Source organism: Sphaerodactylus townsendi, linkage group LG03, assembly GCF_021028975.2.
Source record: "Sphaerodactylus townsendi isolate TG3544 linkage group LG03, MPM_Stown_v2.3, whole genome shotgun sequence".
Classification (NCBI taxonomy): Eukaryota; Metazoa; Chordata; class Lepidosauria; order Squamata; family Sphaerodactylidae; genus Sphaerodactylus; species Sphaerodactylus townsendi.
Genome location: NC_059427.1, coordinates 161,835,737 through 161,855,455, shown reverse-complemented (window position 1 = coordinate 161,855,455; position 19,719 = coordinate 161,835,737). Strand labels below are relative to the sequence as shown.

Sequence of the window (19,719 nt, the reverse complement as noted above, 5' to 3'; positions counted from 1 at the left end):
TCACATCCTGCCTGTGAGCTCCCAAAGGCACCTGGTGGGCCACTGCAAGTAACAGAGTAGCTGGACTAGATGGACTCTGGTCTGATCCAGCAGGCTTGTTCTTATGTTCTAAAGGGGGGATATAAATCCAACTCTTCTTCTTCTTCTTCTTCTTCTTCTTCTTCTTCTTCTTCTTCTTCTTCTTCTTCTTCTTCTTCTTCTTCTTCTTCTTCTTCTTCTTCTTCTTCAAAGGGCTGCAGCGAGGAGGAACTGTGCCCTTTGAGTCTCCTTACAGGAAAGAAAGGGAGAGATTCTGGGCTTAACTCATCAGTCATATCACTAAAGTATTGCATTTATAATAGTGTTAATATTGTAGCATTTCTTAAAAAAAGTATGTTGTTTGTTAAATGGCGTGGGTTAAATGTATAATCCGCCAGGACTCTACTTATTTTAATTTTGTCATTATTAACCTCATTAAAAGCATATTAAGTATGTTTTTACAGGATAAACTTTTTAAAAAGTATTCTGGCAAAACTACTTCAAGTGTAAAAGTTTGCACATTGCAAGCTTTATCTCCTTGTTTCTCATGCTGTAGATTACAGGGTTCATCATGGGTGGGATTACAGAGTATATGATGGCAAATGCCAAGTTGGTATGTGGAGAGGGGTGGGGTATCGGTCTCAGGTAGACAAGCATGCCACCAAATAGAAACATGGAGAAAACAACGAGATGAGGAATACAGGTGGAAAAGGCCTTTTGCCTCCCCTGGGATGAAGGGATTCTGAGTACTGTAGTGAAGATCTGTATGTATGTTACGACTATAAACACAAAGCAGCCTGATGCTGCTGCAACGCCGAATATCAAAAGTATGCTTTCAACTAAATATAAATCAGAGCAAGAGATCTTAACTAGTTGTGGGATCTCACAGAAAAACTGGTCAACAATATTGGAACAGAATTTCATGGCAAAGGTGGTAGCCGTGTGCAACATAGCATAGAGAAGGCTGCTAAGCCATGCGCTGGCTGCCATTTGAATGCATGCTCCTTTATTCATAATAGTTTCATAGCGAAGTGGGTTGCAGATAGCTACATATCGGTCATGGGCCATTACTGTGAGAAGGGTGCAGTCTAATGCTGCAAACAGCAGAAAAAAATAAACTTGCACGACACAGCCAGAATAGGAAATCAACCTAGTATTCATAAGGGAATTGAGCATGGATTTGGGGATGGTGGCAGAAATGGAGCCAAGGTCTGTTACGGCTAGGTTCATCAAAAAGAAGTACATGGGGGTGTGAAGATGTTGATCGAGAGCTATCACAGAGATGATCAGAAGATTTCCTGCAACCACAGTCAAGTACAAAGCCAGGAAGACGATGAAATGAACAATCTGAAATTCTCGCAGATCTGTGAACTCCAAGAGCAAAAATTCAGTTATGAACGTTCGGTTAGACATTTCCTCTCTCAGTTTGAAACTGCAGAATGCTCTACAGGAGGAAAAAGGAAAAAAAGTTAAACTATTGCTATTGAGATAGCCTGGAGCACTATAGCTATACATGCATTTATTTGCTTACAATATGTGTATGCCACATATTTCTGTGAAGCTAACAATTAAAATAAAACATGATGAAAGCATAATTAATAAGAAACAAAAAAACCTAAAATAAATAGTATTGTTATCAATATTAACAGGAAGGGCAGCAATGAGGGATCATGGAGGGTTTTAATGTTAATGTTTATATTTGTATCTATTGTTTTATCAGCCTTGTTTATGGGCCCTGTACACCGCTCAGAGCCCTCCGGGGTAGGTAGGTAGGTAGGTAGGTAGGTAGGTAGGTAGGTAGGTAGGTAGGTAGGTAGGTAGGTAGGTAGGTAGGTAGGTAGGTAGGTAGGTAGGTAGGTAGGTAGGTAGGTAGGTAGGTAGAAAGAGAGAGAGAGAGAGAGAAAGAACAAAAGAGAGAAAGAAAGAAAGAAAGAAAGAGAGAAAGAGAGAAAGATATTAAACTTTCTCCTCACAGAAGACAGTGAGAGAAGGGCTCATTCCGCACATGCAGAATAATGCACTTTGAACTGCTTTCAGTGCTCTTTGAAGCTGTGTGGAATGGCAAAATCCACTTGCAAACAGTTGTGAAAGTGGTTTGAAAATGCATTATTTTGCGTGTGCAGAAGGGGCCAAGAAGACAAATAAAAATTTCTTGGCAGAATTTTGATACTGTGGCCAAAAAGACATTCTCTTTCATTGGTGCTCACCTAATCTCAACCAACCTAAAAATGTTGGGGTGCCTGAAGTAGTACCTCAGCAAATGACCTTAAGAAGAAGAAGAAGAAGAGTTTGGATTTATATCCCCCCTTTCTCTCCTGCAGGAGACTCAAAGGGGCTTACAATCTCCTTGCCCTTCCCCCCACACAACAAACACCCTGTGAGGTAGGTGGGGCTGAGAGAGTTCTGAGAAGCTGTGACTAGCCCAAGGTCACCCAGCTGGCAGGTGTGGGAGTATACAGGCTAATCTGAATTCCCCAGATAAGCCTCCACAGCTCTAGCGGCAGAGCTGGGAAACAAACCCGGTTCCTCCAGATTAGATACATGAGGTCTTAACCTCCTACGCCACTGCTGCTCCTTAACATACAAGTAGGGTCTAAAGCAGGGGTAGGGAACCTGCGGCTCTCCAGATGTTCAGGAACTACAATTCCCATCAGCCCCTACCAGCATGGCCAATTGGCCATGCTGACAGAGGCTGATGGGAATTGAAGTTCCTGAACATCTGGAGAGCCGCACGTTCCCTACCCCTGGTCTAAAGGAAGAAGGCAGTCTCTCAGTTATGTTGGTTTGAAGTCATATCAAGTTTTAAAGGCCAACACCAGCACCTTGGATTGCATCTGGAAATGCTCTACAGAAAGCCAGTGAAAATGGAACAGGACCAGAGCAGTACGCTTCCTATTACCAATCCAGTCAACATCCTGGGCTGCAACATTGTGTGCCAATTGAACTTTCTGAACACTCCTCAAGGGAAATTCCACCCAGAGTTGTTGGAATTTGCAAGTGTCTGTCACAATTCAGACATAAAGGGGTTAACTGTGTGCATGCTAATTAGCTACTGAGGTCAGAGTTTTATGGCCAGTCCATTGATTAAGCTATTGGTCAGCTAACCCCAGCATTGCCTATGTGAGACTAGTCACGTAGACAGAAGTTATAAAGTATGTTTCTTTGTTTGAACCACACGAGGAAAAACCTAGGTAGGCAAATCACATGGTGCTAAGCTATGTAACTATATGAAGCTGTTCTTTATTTTCTTCCATGTAAACCCTCCCTAATAGAAAGTAAACTCATTTATATAAAACCAGCAACTGTCTAATGGTCTCTTCTTCTGCTACTCTGCTAAATATGTTAAGTTAAGAAGTCCAACAAGAGTGCATTGCAGTACTCCAATATAGATGGAACAAGGGCAGGCACCACAGTAGTCAGGAATTTTTTGCCCAGTCAAGACTGCAGTGGCCAACCAATCAAAGCTAATAAAAGGCACTCCTGGCCACAGCTGCCACCTGCTTATCCAGGGGTAATCCAGGGTTTATTTTATTAGTTCACATTTCATACAGCGATGTTAATGAAGGCAGACATAAGAGGCATATAATAATAACTTTCCTCTGACAGCCCTTCACACAACCAGGGCAAAGAATCTCTAGGGTCCCTTCCGCACATGCAGGATAATGCACTTTCAATCCACTTTCAGTGCACTTTGCAGCTGTGCGGAATCACAAAATCCGCTTGCAAACAATTGTGGAAGTGGATTGAAAGTGCATTATTCTGCATGTGTGGAAAGGGTCTGAGACTTAGTTCTCAACCTTGAAAAGCTGAAGTAATCAGATTTATACAGCCATAGATAGTCCCTTTGATCTCATTGACTGAGAGAATACATGGTGAACAAAAATAAACACTGGAAAAGAAAGTAATGAAACACTGGAAAAGAAGCAAAGGGGGAAATAATATTTAATTTGTTGCGAACTTTCTGAAGCATTACCTGGCTAAGCGTAATTATTCTCCACAAAACAGTCATGGTTAATTTAGCTCTCTTTGTGTTCCATATGCAGGGTCTGTATGTAGATATTTAATGCATATTTTAATGTATTTTAGTGGGTTCAGTTAATAGATAAACGTTCCTTTTTGTTTTTAAAATTGTAATATTGAAAATTATAATGCCAATAAAGGCTTCTGTCTGTTTTAAAATAAATAAATACACACACACACACACACACATATATATAATTTTGTAAGCATTTTTGAATTTTCCATTTGTTTAGCATATATAATTTTTGCTATCCTTACAGCAAGTTGGAAAATGTCAGTTTAGCTATCACCCTGTAGCCGAACGGAAGCAGAGATTGGAATGAGTTATGGACAGTGAATTTGTCTAAGCCCTTCCCTTGAGTTTGAGGCTAACATTTAGATCCTGGAACTTCTGGAGATACGGCCCAATATAGAGACCAACCCTTAACAGGTCTACTCAAAAGTTAGTCCTATTTAATTCAGCAGGGCTTACATCCAGGAAATTTTTCTTTCAGAATTGCAGACTTATTTGCTGGAAACTCTTTGGTTGATTCCGCATGGGCCAAAAACAGCAGTGTGAAAACGGTGTGAAAACAGTATAAACCCTTGGGTGCTGTGTGGTTTCCGGGCTGTATGGCTGTGTTCTAGCAGCATTCTCTCCTGACGTTTCACCTGCGTCTGTGGCTGGCATCTTCAGAGGATAGTATAAACCCTTTTACACCATTTTAAACCCTCTTACACGATTTTCACACCGTTTTCACACTGCTGTTTCTGGCCCATGCGGAATCAGCCTTTGATTTGTGACAATAAGTTTTAAGTGAATATGCATAGTAATTTAGTAACATAGGCTCATTCCGCACATGCAGAATAATGCACTTTCAAACTGCTTTCAGTGCTCTTTGAAGCTGTGCGGAATAGCAAAATCCACTTGCAAACAGTTGTGAAAGTGGTTTGAAAACGCATTATTTTGCGTATGCGGAAGGGGCCTTAGTCTTGACCACTAGAAGTGCATTATACCACTACATTGTACAATTGAGCAGGGGAGGGGGGTTGAAAGAGAGAAAACAAAGGAATGATCATAGAATCATGCAGTTGGAAGGGCAGTACAGGCCATCTAGCCCAACCTCCTGTTCAATACACAATCAGTCTACAGCATTCCATACAAATGTTTGTCCAGCTGCTGCTTAAGGATTGCCAGTGAGGGGGCACTCATTATCTCCATAAACTGCTGATTCCACTGCTGCATAACTCTTTAATTTTTTTTCAATGTCCCTAGTATCCAGTCAGAACCATTTCCCCTGTAATCTATACCATTGTTGTGAATCCTACCCTCTGCTGCCAACAGAGGATGGAACATTGTTGATAGAACACCAAAAGAACATTCTTATGGGATAGATAAATTAATAACTTACTTTTTCCCCCTTTTCAGTTGGAGCTTTCATTCAGTTTAGAATGGAATTATGCATCTACTTGTGTTGATCAAAATATAACCTTTTAAAAATCCACCTAGAAAATATGGAGCTGCTCTGTGCCCATGTAGACAGAGTAAGGGTTCTATCAATGCCTATGTAGCGCTTGGGAGAGTTTTTGTTCTCAAGAGTTCTGCATAGCGAAGTTCTTTGGAGATCTAAGCAAGGTTACTAATGAGTATGAACTGATAATCAGTACCAATTAGTAAGTACTGGAACAGATGCAAACATGACTCTTTAGTTTGGAGAGGAGACGTCTGAGGGAGGATATGATTGAAGTCTATAAAATTATGCATGGGGTAGAAAATGTTGACAGAGAGAAATTTTTCTCTCTTTCTCACAATACTAGAACCAGGGGGCATCCATTGAAAATGCTGGGGGGAAGAATTAAGACTAATACAAGGAAACACTTCTTCACACAACATGTGATTGGTGTTTGGAATATGCTGCCACAGGGGGTGGTGATGGCCACTAACCTGGATAGCTTTAAAAGGGGCTTGGATAGATTTATGGAGGAGAAGTCGATCTATGGCTACCAATCTTGACCCTCTTTGATCTGAGATTGCAAATGCCTTAGCAGACCAGGTGCCCGGGAGCAACAGCCGCAGAAGGCCATTGCTTTCACATCCTGCACGTGAGCTCCCAATGGCACCTGATGAGCCACTGCGAGTAGCAGAGAGCTGGACTAGATGGACTCTGGTCTGATCCAGCTGGCTTGTACTTATGTTCTAAAGGGGGGATATAAATCCAAACTCCTCCTCCTCCTCCTCCTCCTCCTCCTTCTCCTCCTCCTCCTCTTCTTAGAGGGAGAGATTCTTATGTTCTTATGTTCTTATGACTACCCACAATAGTGGCATCAGTGGTCAGTGTGTCAGACGCTGAGAATGGCAATCTCGCATAAACACATTTATTTGAAATCACAAAAAACTAGGATCAGATTTAAAGTCCTGCAAGATGAAAAGAACAGAGGAGACCTCGCTGTGGCTAATATTGTGCCTATACTACCCAACTAGTCTTCTTCCCTACCGGGGACCAAAGCAACTTGCTTACATTAGTCTCTTCTTCTTTTTATCTGTGAAACCACTATATAGACCCCCTTCTGCACATGCAGAATAATGCACTCAATCCACTGTCAATGCACTTTGCAGCTGGATTTTACTGTTCGGATTAGCAAAATCCACTTGCAAACAATTGTGAAAGTGGATTGAAAGTGCATTATTCTGCATGTGCGGAAGGGGCCTATTCACATTAGATTAGATTAGGCTGCAAGTATGTGATTGGTCCAAAATCACCCACAGCAAAATGAGGATTGGTCCAAAATCACCATAGCAAAATGAGGATTTGAGCCTGGGTCTCTCAGACCCTTGTTTGAAGCTGTAACTGCTATACTATACTGGATTTCATAGGATGGGTGCTGTTAAACCATAGGCATCTTGAGGGGGGCAGGGGGGGCTCAAGCCATGGGTGCAACTTTGGTGGGGTGTGTTTGGCTGCCAGCCTCCTCCCTCCCTATCCCAGGAGTAAGGGATTAAAGCATTGTGTTTTCTGCTGCCTCTTCCTCCCCCTGTTCCTCCCCAGCAGCCTGTGCCTCCCACCTGCCTTTGTTGCCACCACCAGCCACCTGCAGCTGCCTCCCTACCAGGGTGACATCCCAAGGGGAGGGTGCAGCAGTAAGCTAAACTGTTGCTGCAGAACTCAACATCTAGGCGGTAGATGGAGGTGGACATGGATGTGCCTGTCTCACACACTGCTAGCTCCCTCCTGGTAACACCTGCCTTCCCTCCTGTGTTACGCTAGCTTAACAGTTAAAGCGTTTTAAAATGGTGATGGGGAATAACTCGGCTTGGCAGCAAGAGGTAGGCTAGCAGTGGGATCTTTAGAACAACTATACCAGAAAATGGCTTGAAACGTACCACAGAGTATACAAAGAGACCAAATACTTTTATAAGTTTTTGATGAAAAGCATTCATACAGTGAGACATAGAGAAGCTTACACACAGTTCCAAAGGCCCCTTCCGCACACGCAAAATAATGCATTTTCAAACCACTTTCACAACTGTTTGCAAGTGGATTTTGTTATTTCACACAGCTTCAAAGAGCACTGAAAGCTGTTTGAAAGTGCATTATTCTGCATGTGCGGGATGAGCCTAAGAGATATAAAAAGGGTGGAAAGTAGGAAAGTAGATGATAGATTAGGAAGGGGGTAGCAGGGACTTATACGTTACCTAGGTTCAGCTGAGAAGTTCTTGGAGAAGGCAAGGATTCAAATGGCCAGCATTTGAATCCAAGTGAAGGACAATATCGTGACTCAAAACCAACCAAAGAGAGGTTCAGGCTAGTAAAGAGCTGGAAGAGCCAGCGAGCTCACTAGGAGCTAGCCAGCTAGCCAGCTAGCGCTAGAGTTAGTAAAGAGCAGCAGCAAGCCAGCCTGTGAGCCAGACAGCCTACAAGCCTGCCAGCAAGCGAGCGTGGAACTTGGGGTGCGCTGTGCTTTTATACCCATAGCATATTTTGGGGCAGGAGCTAGGAGCTCTCTTCCTGGAACTTCCTGGATTTCCATGCTGGGTTTGCTGGGTTGAGCTAATTAATAGCTCATCTATTGTTTTCTAAATGTTGGGACAGTAGAATCAATTGTCTTGTGATTGGATCAGGGTTTGCCTTGAATGGCTTAGGCAGAGTTTCTTTTAGGAGCCTCTGTCCAGATATGTTATTTAAATTTGGCTGAGGCTTTGAGTGGATCAGGGAAGGAACAATTGTAAACGTTGATGGTTGTTAAAGACGTTTAGATGGAAATCTTGTGACAAGGTGTATCCCAGTTCCTTTGTGTTACAGCAATCTTGGCAGGGTGTGGTAATCAGGGCCGTTTCTGCACGGCGTCAATGGAGGTTGGGTTGGCTCATTCCGTGCTGACCCAACCCCCCTGGGACCGCACGAACGGTCCCAGAAACAGCCAGGCAGACGGCGCCGCGGAGTGCCGTTGCCTGGCCGACCTGGCGTGTCCCTGGCCCTTCGGCACGTCGTCAAGGCCTGGAGACATGCCCCCGGCCCTGCGCGCCTGCTTCAGCGTCCCAGGACAGGGGGGCGTGTCCCCAGGCCTCGGCGACGTGCCGGAGGGCCGGAGACAAGGTAAGTGCAGGGTGGGAGTGTGGGGGAGGCACCTGGAAGCCAGCATTTCCAGGAAACCTCGCTTGCCAAGCGAGGTTTGGAAACGCCGGCTTTGCGCCGGTCGGGCGGCACGAGGGCGGTGCGGCTGCGCAGCAGCTGCACCCCCTGTGTGAATGGCTCCCTGGGGATGGCGTTTTTGCCGTCCTCAGGTCACCATAGAACGCTTGTGCGGAAAGGGCCCAAGATACATGTCCATGAGGCTTCCAGTCTCTGTTAGCTGGAATAACTCATTCAGTGATTTAATTTTGCTAGTAGGCCTTTTTGCACTTGGCCCATTGTTGATTTGGACATTCTGCTACACACACAGTTGCTGGCATTTGTCAGTACATTATTGCAGAAAAATCATATTAAATCCATATTTCAATATGGCAGGATATGAAGGGTAGGGCAACACCTGCCTGTATTAAAAGTATTTATATCCCACTTTTCTATAGCCATACTCAAGGCAACTTGCAAAATGCAACAAAACAAAATAAAACCAAGAACAATAAAACCCAATACAATACAAATCATACTATACAATTTTAAAAATTACTAAAATGTCCATGTCATTTCTTTTTGTCTTTTTGTTTTTTCTTATTGTTGTTAATTATTATTTTGTTATTTTTATGGAATGTATACAATTATACAGTTAATATACAAATAAAATCGGAAAATTGGTACAATTTTAAAGGAAAGGAAACTAAACAAAACAGGAAGTGGTGCAAAAAAATTTTTTAAGCCTTACAGATTTACTTCTCCTAAGAAAAAAATATTTTCAGCACTTAAGATGGTGAAACTGAATGTGTAAGTTTGGCCCCTTCCGCACACGCAAAATAATGCGTTTTCAAACCACTTTCACAACTGTTTGCCAGTGGATTTTGCCATTCCGCACAGCTTCAAAGAGCACTGAAAGCAGTTTGAAAGTGCATTATTCTGCACGTGCGGAATGAGCCTTTGAGAAAATCAGTTTTTGCATTACAACATATGTGTAAGGGTCTGCTACGCCGGTTATCAAACAAGACTCAAGAAGGTTTCAAGAGCTTTATTGGAACTTTGTCAGCCCAAGGCTCAGATAGCTGATACTAAAGTTTGGCTCTCTGTCTTTGGTATACACCTGTAAGTTACAGAAAAGTTCAACCCATAATCCCCCCACCCTCACATTCCCCTAATATCAGCATTTGAAAGGACGGTGGGAACAGAGGCATTGTTTAGGACAGACAGTTCACTCCTTTGGAGAAAGGCAGATAAGAATGAACGTTTAAGCTCTCTTGACTAGTACATGAAAGCAGGGGAAGGCCTCCTTAGCCTCGGGTGATGATAATGGCAGAGCCATCTGTGACCTTGGTGCAGACATGCGAGCTGCCAGGCCAAGTATGGTGCAGGCCTGACATTATGTGGCCCATGCACAATGGGAAGAGGAGAGAACATGAAGTATCAGGCTTCTCACATGATAGAGGAGTTGAGTCCAGATCTTACTTCCAAGTGTTTTTCCCCTAATTGGAAATGGAGCTGGCTTGCAAGTAAGGGCTCAAGCCTTCCTGCACACACTTTTTCTTAAGTCAGAAAGGATTCCTTGGAATTGCTGAAGGAGCCCTTGTAGCTCTGAAGTTATGAAAACAAACACCAACAGGGCCTTTCTGACTCAGGACAAAGGCTTGTAGGGAGGGCAGGATATCCTTCCCCCTTCCTAAAAATAACTTCTGCAGGCTTTAATAATTATGTTTCCTTCAGCTGCAGTGTTGCTGCAGGAAAAGTGCATTGGGTCTGAGAATCCACACTTTACCAAAATTTCATCTCTGCTAAGCACTTGTAAAAGCTAATAATGCCTTGATATTACCACATATTCTATATGGCATAGGAGGTTAAGAGCTCATGTATCTAATCTGGAGGAACCGGGTTTGATTCCCAGCTCTGCCGCCTGAGCTGTGGAGGCTTATCTGGGGAATCAGATTAGCCTGTGCACACTCCCACACACGCCAGCTGGGTGACCTTGGGCTAGTCACAGCTTTTTGGAGCTCTCTCAACACAGGGTGTTTGTTGTGAGGGGGGAAGGGCAAGGAGATTGTAAGCCCCTTTGAGTCTCCTGCAGGAGAGAAAGGGGGGGGATATAAATCCAAACTCTTCCTCTTCTTCTTCTCTTCTTCCCAGATCTAGTTTCAGGGACCAGTAGAGCAACTCCATTTAACCTTTCTTTTTCCGTAAGTTACTGGCCCTCCTGTAATGAATTGCTTCTGATGTAATAATTAGTTATATTCTGTGGTAGGATTGGCCTGGAGGCAAGCTAGATAGCACAGGGGAAGGAAAGAAGGAAGGAAGGAAGGAAGGAAGGAAGGAAGGAAGGAAGGAAGGAAGGAAGGAAGGAAGGAAGGAAGGAAGGAAGGAAGGAAGGAAGGAAGGAAGGAAGGAAGGAAGGAAGGAAGGAAGGAAGGAAGGAAGGAAGGAAGGAAGGAAGGAAGGAAGGAAGGAAGGAAGGAAGGAAGCTGAGCTAGAACAATGTAGTTCCATTGCAATCAATGTTTCTATACACCAGTGTTAAAAGCCAAGGTTAAAAATCATTCAAGACAAACATTCAGATGAAGTAGATTGCACAGCCGCAGTGTCATGGAATAGTTTTTGTTAGTGATTACAAAAATGTTCAGATCTGAACAACTTCAACAAAGCACCCTTCATTGCTTTGTTTCTCATGGTATAGATGAATGGATTGAGCAGTGGAGGGAGTATAGCATAGATTACTGCGAATACAATATCAAGATCAGATGACGTGTTCGCAGGAGGCCTCCCATAAGCAAACAGTCCAGTGAAAACAAGCAGAGATACAACAGTGAGGTGTGAAAAAGGCAAACTCTATGCTGGGGATAATTAGGAAAGGAATTGAGAATAAAACTGCAAAGATTGTCATGCCCTTATATAAAGCCGTGGTGCGACCGCACTTGGAGTACTGTGTTCAGTTCTGGTCGTACCACATCTCAAAAAAGGATATCGAAGAGATAGAAAAAGTGCAGAGAAGGGCAACGAGGATGATTGAAGGATTGGAGCACCTTCCTTATGAGGAGAGGCTGCAGCGTTTGGGACTCTTTAGTTTGGAGAGGAGACGTCTGAGGGGGGATATGATTGAAGTCTATAAAATTATGCATGGGGTAGAAAATGTTGACAGAGAGAAATTTTTTCTCTCTTTCTCACAATACTTCAGAACCAGGGGCATTCATTGAAAATGCTGGGGAAGAATTAGGACTAATAAAAGGAAAACACTTCTTCACCAACGCGTGTGATTGGTGTTTGGAATATGCTGCCACAGGAGGTGGGAGCATGGCCACTCAACGTGCGGATAGCTTTAAAAAGGGCTTGGACAGATTTATGGAGGAGAAGTCAATCTATGGCTACCAATCTTGATCCTCCTTGATCTCAGATTGCTAATGCCTTAGCAGACCAGGTGCTCAGGAGCAGCAGCAGCAGAAGGCCATTGCTTTCACATCCTGCATGTGAGCTCCCAAAGGCACCTGGTGGGCCACTGCGAGTAGCAGAATGCTGGACTAGATGGACTCTGGTCTGATCCAGCAGGCTAGTTCTTATGTTCTTATGTTCTTAGGGATACAAGTGGAGAGGGCTTTTTTCTGACCCTTCACTGAAGGGATTCTGAGTACGATTGCAAAGATCTTGACATAAGTTAAAACAATGAAGGTGAAGCATCCCATCATTAAGACAAAGCTAAAAATAAGGAGGCTCATTTCAACTAGATATAAGTCAGAGCAGGACAGCTTCAGTAACTGTGGAATTTCACAGAAGAACTGATTGATAATATTGGAGCAGAAGGTAATGCCAAAAGTGCCACCCGTGTGCAATACAGCATAGAGGAGGCCACTAATCCATGCTCCAGCTGCCATCCAAATGCAAGATCCCTTGTGCATAATCGTCTCATATTGCAATGCACTGCAGATAGCAACGTAGTGGTCATGTGCCATTATAACTAGAAAGGAAAAATCTGAACCAGCAAAAAGGAGATACATGAATACTTGAGCTGCACATCCAAAGTAAGAAATTGACCGGCTGTCCATGAGGCAGTTGGCCATAGCTTTGGGTACAAGGACAGAAATTAAGCCAAGGTCCACAATAGCCAAGTTCACGAGGAAGAAGTACATGGGGGTGTGCAAGTGATGGTCAAGGGCTACAGCCACAATAATGAGAAGATTACCAGTCATTGCTGCCAAATATATTGCTGCAAACCCAAAGAAGTTTAAGATCTGTAGTTCTTGAATGTCTGAAAATCCCAAGAGCAAAAAATCAGAAAAAGAGGTTAGATTGTGCATTTGGCCTCTTTATTTTGCTGCAGGTTCCCTGTCGGTCAAAATAGAGAAGGCTGTATTAACAGTTAATCACTACATTCTTTCCTGTTCTTTGAATCCAGTTCCCCAGGTAATCCAGTGTTGAACCAGGAGATAATGGAAATCCTTTAGAATTATCTAGACATTTTGAATAGGGGAAAAATGGGGGGTGGGGGGATGGTCAACAACTTCACACGTGCACCCCTCTCCAGTTTTTAGACTTGAACGTGATTTGACATGGCCTAAACATGGTAATACTGAGTGTACATATACTATGCACGATCTGTTTGCTATAAATCTCTAAAACTGGTATAAATCGCCCATGGGAAAGGACTCTGTTACAGTTAAGAGGAGGAGGAGGAGGAGGAGGAGGAGGAGGAGGAGGAGGAGGAGGAGGAGGAGGAGGAGGAGGAGGAGGAGGAGGAGGAGGAGAAGAAGAGGAGAAGAAGAAGAAGAAGAAGAAGAAGAAGAAGAAGAAGAAGAAGAAGAAGAAGAAGAAGAAGAAGAAGAAGAAGAAGAAGAAGAAGAAGAAGAAGAAGAAGAAGAAGAAGAAGAAGAAGAAGAAGGGGAGATGTATATCCCGCCTTTCTTTCCTGTAAGGAGACTCAAAGGGCACAGTTCCTCCTCGCTGCAGCCCTTAGTACTGTGTTTCCCCGGAAATAAGACAGGGTGTTATATTAATTTTTGCTCTAAAAGATGCGTTAGGGCTTATTTTCAGGGGCTGTCTTATTTTTTTCCATGATTTTGCTCACCCCACAAGGCCAGATCAGCTGCGCTGGGGAGTCTGTAACTAGGGCTTATTTTTGGAGTAGGGCTTATATTTCAAGCATCCTCCAAAAATCCCAAAAAATCATGCTAGGGCTTATTTTGGGGGTAGGTCTTATTTTCAGGGAAACAGGGTATTATCGTATGATGGAAGCAACTATTTTAAAATAGGTACTCCCTGAAAATATAAAGGTTCTTCAGTAAACACATGAGTGGGCAGCTTGTTTGGGATCACCATATCACACCCTAGTGAACAGCATCTCTCTCCACCTTTATTCCACCTCCATAAATGTTATGTTATTCCTGTTCTGCTTATACCATTTAGTGATACAGATAGGTCTTTCCAATATTCTGGAGCCTCTGTTCATGTCTCCCCAAAACCTCTTCTTCAGAACCCCCTCCCCCAGGCTTTTCCAAGTCACCTTTCCAAATGGTCTGCGGAGAGTTCCACAGGGCCTGTAAGACCGAATTGTTCCACCAGGCGTTTGGAGGGGCCGACCGCTGATGTGCGCCCTCCTCCTCCTCCCCCCTTTTTTACACTCTGGGCCCTTAATTTTATGGGGCCCTCAGCTTTTTGGGTCTGTTTTCCAGGGTGGGTTTATTACGTTTTATGAAGTTTTGTCGGATGCCGCTGTAATTTTGTTTAATCCGCTGTTTTAATTGCGATTTTAATGTCATTGCTGTTATTATTGTGTTGTTCACTGCCCAGAGCCCTTCGGGGGAGGGGCGGTATATAAAATTGATTATAAATTAAAAATAAATAAATAAATAAATAAATAAAAATAATGTAGGAGAAGAGTATTGAATCTCACTTGTTACAGGAACTGAGATTCAGGCAGGAGTCTCGACGGAAAAATTATGTGCTTATAACCACAGCTTAGCAGAGTTTCAGGAATAAACAAGACAGAGTCAATGACAGTTGCTTTATAAAAAGAGAAAAACTTTACTAACTATGATAATGGGAAACAAGGTTACAAAAAGATAAATGCTTTCTGTCAGTTGCATCCAGCTAGCTGATGCAAGTCTGGTCTACATTCTACACGTGGCCTTCTCTTATCTCTGCTGGAACAAAGGGAACAGGTTAGCTCAGGGGTAGGGAACCTGCGGCTCTCCAGATGTTCAGGAACTACAATTCCCATCAGCCTCTGTCAGCATGGCCAATTGGCCATGCTGGTAGGGGCTGATGGGAATTGTAGTTCCTGAACATCTGGAGAGCCGCAGGTTCCCTACCCCTGGGTTAGCTTTATAACTTTGGTCACACGTGCTATAAGACTTGCTAGCTATGTCCGACTAAGCTGACCAATGGTTAGCCCATTTACTCTCTCATTAAACAGTGGCCTCAGTGTCTACTTAGCATACAGACAGTTAACTCTTTCCTCACTCAATTGTGTGACAGACACTTGCCAAATCTCAAGAGCCTCCCCAGCTTCTCTTTATATCACAAGGAGCAAAGACAGAGGCGGATTCCGCATGGCCAAAAACAGCGGTGTGAAAACAGTGCAAGGGCGTAATGCCCATTGGGCAAGGTGGGCAGCTGCCCAGGGCACCACCTTGTGGGGGGCATCAAAATGCAGGGTTCGTGTTTGGGTATTTTTAGTAATTTTCCATTTTTGGCCTGCAGGGGCGCAGCTTTTAGGCTAGTGGCACCAAAATTTCAGAGTATCATCAGGAGACTGTCCTTATGCTACCCCCCAGGTTTGGTGAGGTTTGGTTCAGGGAGTCCAAAGTTATGGACTCCCAAAGGGGGTGCCCCATCCCCCATTGTTTCCAATGGGAGTTAATAGGAGATGGGGGCTACAGTTTTGAGGGTCCATAACTTTGGCCCCCATGAACCAAACTGCACCAAACCGGGGGGGTATCATTAAGGAAGTCTCCTGATGAGACCCTGAAAGTTTTGAGACTGTGCCTTCAGAAATGTACCCCCCCCCCAGCCTGCAACCCCCGTTGACAGCAATGCAGAAAACTCAATGCAGAACAAAGATTCTTGGGCAAATTTCTGGGATGTTCCTGCAGGGGGTGCATTTTTGGATGTATCAGCACCAAAATTTCAGAGTATCATCTGGAGACTGTCCTAATGGCACCCCCCAATTTTGGTGCAGTTTGGTTCAGGGGGTCCAAAGTTATGGACCTTCAAAAGGATAGCCCCATCTCCCTGAAGGCACCAATGTCCTGCTGCAAAAACAAAATTGGTCGTGGTGGGGTGGCCGCCCATGCGGGGGCAGGCATCCAACTCAGGTTTTGCCCAGGGCTACAGTTTGCCTTGTTACACCCCTGAAACAGTGTGAAAACGGTGTAAGCCCTTTTATACCATTTTAAGCCATTTTACACCGTTTTCACACCGCTGTTTTTTGGCCCATGTGGAATCCACCTGACAAGGTTTTGGGGGGCATCCAGCCTCAAGGCTACAACAAGACAGTTTCATCAATGAACAACTTCTCACATGCTTGCCTCTCTCTTGTCATCAGACATGAACCTGATCTAAACATGGCAATGCTGAATGTACATAAAAGTTTAACTGCTGAGGAGAGGGAAAACAAAACGTGAAAGAAATTGAACCTTCTTCCCTTCTATCCAAACCTCAGTTCTCCATGATGTTGATTTAAGAGGCAGGGAACATAGTGCGATATAAATATTACAAGGGTTCTGTTTCACTCTATTTTTGATCCTCTCCCTTTCCAAGCAATTCTGAAGCTTTGCATTCAGGTATCTCCTGTATCTAAAACCTTTCCATTGCAAAGTGAAATTTGCTCTTTATTCCTTACTCGTTAGCAAAGAAACAGAGTTCTTTCCCACTGTACTATAAAGCCCCTCAGACCCCTCTTGTCAAACCTGAGGAGAAATTATGAATCTCTGGGTTCCAGAAGATTAAGATGGCATTGATTGCATGTAGGTCCCGGTGCCATAGGAGAAAGTTATTTTGTTCTGTTGGCTGCTCCATGAGAGAATACATTCTCTTAATCTGGCAGAATAAATAATAGACCAGAGGGGGGAAAAATGATCTGCCATATTTAACCAGAGGGGGGAAAAATGATCTCCCTTTTTAACATCTGTGGACCCTGCTGTCTCTCTTCTCCTCTTTTCTTCCCCCTCTTCCGTTAGGGGATGTTTAATAGGACACCATCGATATATTGATGTTAGAACGCTGCATTTTAATGGGGTTGGTTTTAAGTATATAGAGCCGTTATTTAATGATTATTGATTTTATTGTGCTCTATCTATCTGTTTGTTCACCGCCCTGAGCCCTTCGGGGGAGGGCGGTTTAGAAATATAATAAATAATAATAATAATAATAATATTTAGATAACTGTGAAGTTGGTTTTGGGTTAACTTCTGACTGTAGACACATTGCAAATTAAATTAAATTTGGGCGTGGATCCTGTGTGCTATAGACCTCTGCTGCGGTGAGGGCTTCCTGCTCATCTAGCCCTTCAGTTTGGGCAAGGGCTCCTTGAAAATCACTGGTGGTCATGGTGGAAAGTGCTATCAAGTCACAACCAACTTATGGTAACCGAATTGCATTTTCAAAGCAAGAGACCGCGTGAAGTGCTATTTCCTGCCTCCATATAGCAGTGATGGTGAACCTTTTCGAGACCGAGTACCCAAATTGCAACCCAAAACCCACTTATTTATCGCCAAGTGCCAACACGGCAATTTTACCTGAATACTGAGGTTTCAGTTTAGAAAAAAACAGTTGGCTCCAATTGCATTACCTTCGAATAAACTTGGTGGTAGTTGGTGGCTTTGCTTTGAAGCAACCATAGGCAACTCTTCCAATCATGACCCTAGGAGGGGTTATTCAGAAGCAATGCCCTTTGCCAGCAACCCAGCTTACTCCCAGGTAAAGAAGGATCACACTTTAGTTCTTAGCATTGAAAATTCGAAGGGGTTTAAAAGCATTTAACTGGGTTACCCACACTGCTTTCCCAAAACTAGGTGTTGGGTTTAATGCTAATGTCGAAAGCCCAGTGGTCCAGGCCAGCCCTATATAGATGTGTGGGGGGGAGCACTCTGTTTGCCTGTGCCTTACAGAGAGGGCTCTGAGTGCCACCTCTGGCACCTGTGCCATAGGTTCACCTCACCACTGCCATATGCATTGGCTGCTTGCTTCATGGTCTTCCATTGAGATACTAACCAGGGGAAAAGGCCCCATGCAAAGAATATTATTTGATAAGATCTGACCTCACAGCTTATATGACTGAATGAGTAAAGGAGCAAGCATACACAGGGACAAAAGAAATAAGCAGAGCAGCTGTAGAATGCATCCTTGGTTACCATGTGGAAAAATCCTTGGTCATTGAGAGACGTCCATCCAGCTTTGTTTGTCAAGTAGTAGGTAAAAAAAGAAATTAAAAAAGGAGAAGGAGAAGAAGAAGAAGAAGAAGAAGAAGAAGAAGAAGAAGAAGAAGAAGAAGGAAGAAGAAGAAGAAGAAGAAGAAGAAGAAGAAGAAGAAGAAGAAGAAGAAGAAGAAGAAGAAGAAGAAGAAGAAGAAGAAGAAGAAGAGTTTGGATTTATATCCCCCCTTTCTCTCTCCTGCAGTGAGACTCAAAGGGGCTTCATAATCTGCTTGCCCTTCCCCACACAGCAAACACCCCTGTGAGGTGGGTGGGAGCTGAGAGGAAGCCTGAGAAGCTGTGACTAAACCAAAGGTCACCCAGCCTGGCATGTGTGGGAGTGGACAGGCTAATCCTGAATTCTGTGATAAGCCTCCACAACTCGGGCGGCAATGAGCTGGGAATCAAAACCTTCGTTCCTCCAGATCAGAGTGCACCTGCTCTTTAGCCACTGCTCTTAGCCACTCACAGCCATCATTACCATGCTGCTGCACCCAGAAGGGCTATGCCTGGGTGAGCATTTCGAGTATGTAGAGTAAGAATTAATTTATCTGATCACCCAAAAGTATAAAGTATCTTGGATAACATACCAATGTTATGCAGATGTCTGTCAACTCATGTGCAACTTTTCTTCACCAGTGACCAGAGTTTGCTGGTGAATCTGGCCACTTCATCTCATATAGTTTTATGTGTTGTCTTTCTGGGTATCTCCAGGTGGTTAAAAAAAACCCTCTCTCTTCTAGCAGTTAGTGAATTTTTCCCATGAGGAAGCTAATCTTCAATTCTAGTATTGTGTAACTGACAAATAACTTGGTTCTGAAAATTGCCGTACCATACAATTTTATTTATTTATTATTTATTATTATTTTTATTTATTATTTATTTATTATCATATTTATAGACCTTCCATCCCTGAGGAGTCTTAGGCATTGAACTTAACAAATAAATACCACATAACCAATAAATAATTAATATAAATAACATCATAAAAACTTATAAAATTACAGCGCTTTTACAAAAACCACTTGGGGTCCAGCATTAAAAATCTATCCTTAAAAAACCTTCCCAGAAGTCACAGCTCCCCAAGATGTTAAAGAGGGGAGAGGCAAGGAGGGTGTTCCCTATCATCGCCATGCTAGGGACTTCCATGAGCTTCACTGCTAGCAGGGCACAACTGTCTGAGAAATATGTTGCCAACTCTGGCCAGGAAATTCCTGGAAATCCTGGGACAGGCATCTAGGAGGAGATCTCAGTAGGAATATAATATTACTCTTATTTCTGTTTTCTGCACAGAGTTTACCACACCATAGAGAACCACACAGAGACATGGCGGAGATGAGGAGAGACCAAGTGGGATGCTGTTTATCCCAGGTTACAGAGCTCTACAGGATGTTGATGGGATAGAGGTAGTGATTGGGGGTGAATTTAAGGGTCAAGAGAAGGCACAGTGTCACATAAAATAGACAATGCAAAGGGGAGCTGATTCCCCCTACAGAAGCATTTCAGTGGATATCAATACCTAGGGGTGAAGGATAGTTTAATGACTTCAAAGTGCACAAGAAGATTCTGAGATGGAAAAAAGAAATTCGAGAGGGTCAACAAAAGCAAAAAAATGTAGTTGGTAATGGAAGTGCTTATCGATTATCCCCAAAGCATAAACTGGAAAAAAT

The 19,719-nt window shown here is 43.4% G+C and overlaps 2 protein-coding genes across 3 annotated transcripts; both read right to left on the bottom strand.

Moving 5' to 3' along the window:
• Positions 1-513: 513 nt before the first annotated feature.
• Positions 514-4,055, bottom strand: LOC125429721 (olfactory receptor 14I1-like). Of its 2 annotated transcripts, XM_048491088.1 has the most exons (2): positions 4,040-4,055; positions 514-1,436 (listed from the first exon to the last, which is right to left on the bottom strand). In XM_048491088.1, the coding sequence occupies exons 1-2, from the start codon at positions 4,053-4,055 to the stop codon at positions 514-516; spliced, it is 939 nt and encodes a 312-aa protein (XP_048347045.1). The 2 variants fall into 2 exon arrangements, with proteins under 2 accessions (XP_048347045.1, XP_048347046.1); XM_048491089.1 differs by lacking the exon at positions 4,040-4,055 and having other exon boundaries at positions 514-1,446.
• A 7,194-nt stretch (positions 4,056-11,249) lies between these two features.
• LOC125427967 (olfactory receptor 14A16-like) lies at positions 11,250-13,221 on the bottom strand. The gene is made up of 3 exons (XM_048487534.1): positions 13,211-13,221; positions 12,220-12,944; positions 11,250-11,464 (listed from the first exon to the last, which is right to left on the bottom strand). The coding sequence occupies exons 1-3, from the start codon at positions 13,219-13,221 to the stop codon at positions 11,250-11,252; spliced, it is 951 nt and encodes a 316-aa protein (XP_048343491.1).
• Between the last annotated feature and the right edge of the window lie 6,498 nt (positions 13,222-19,719).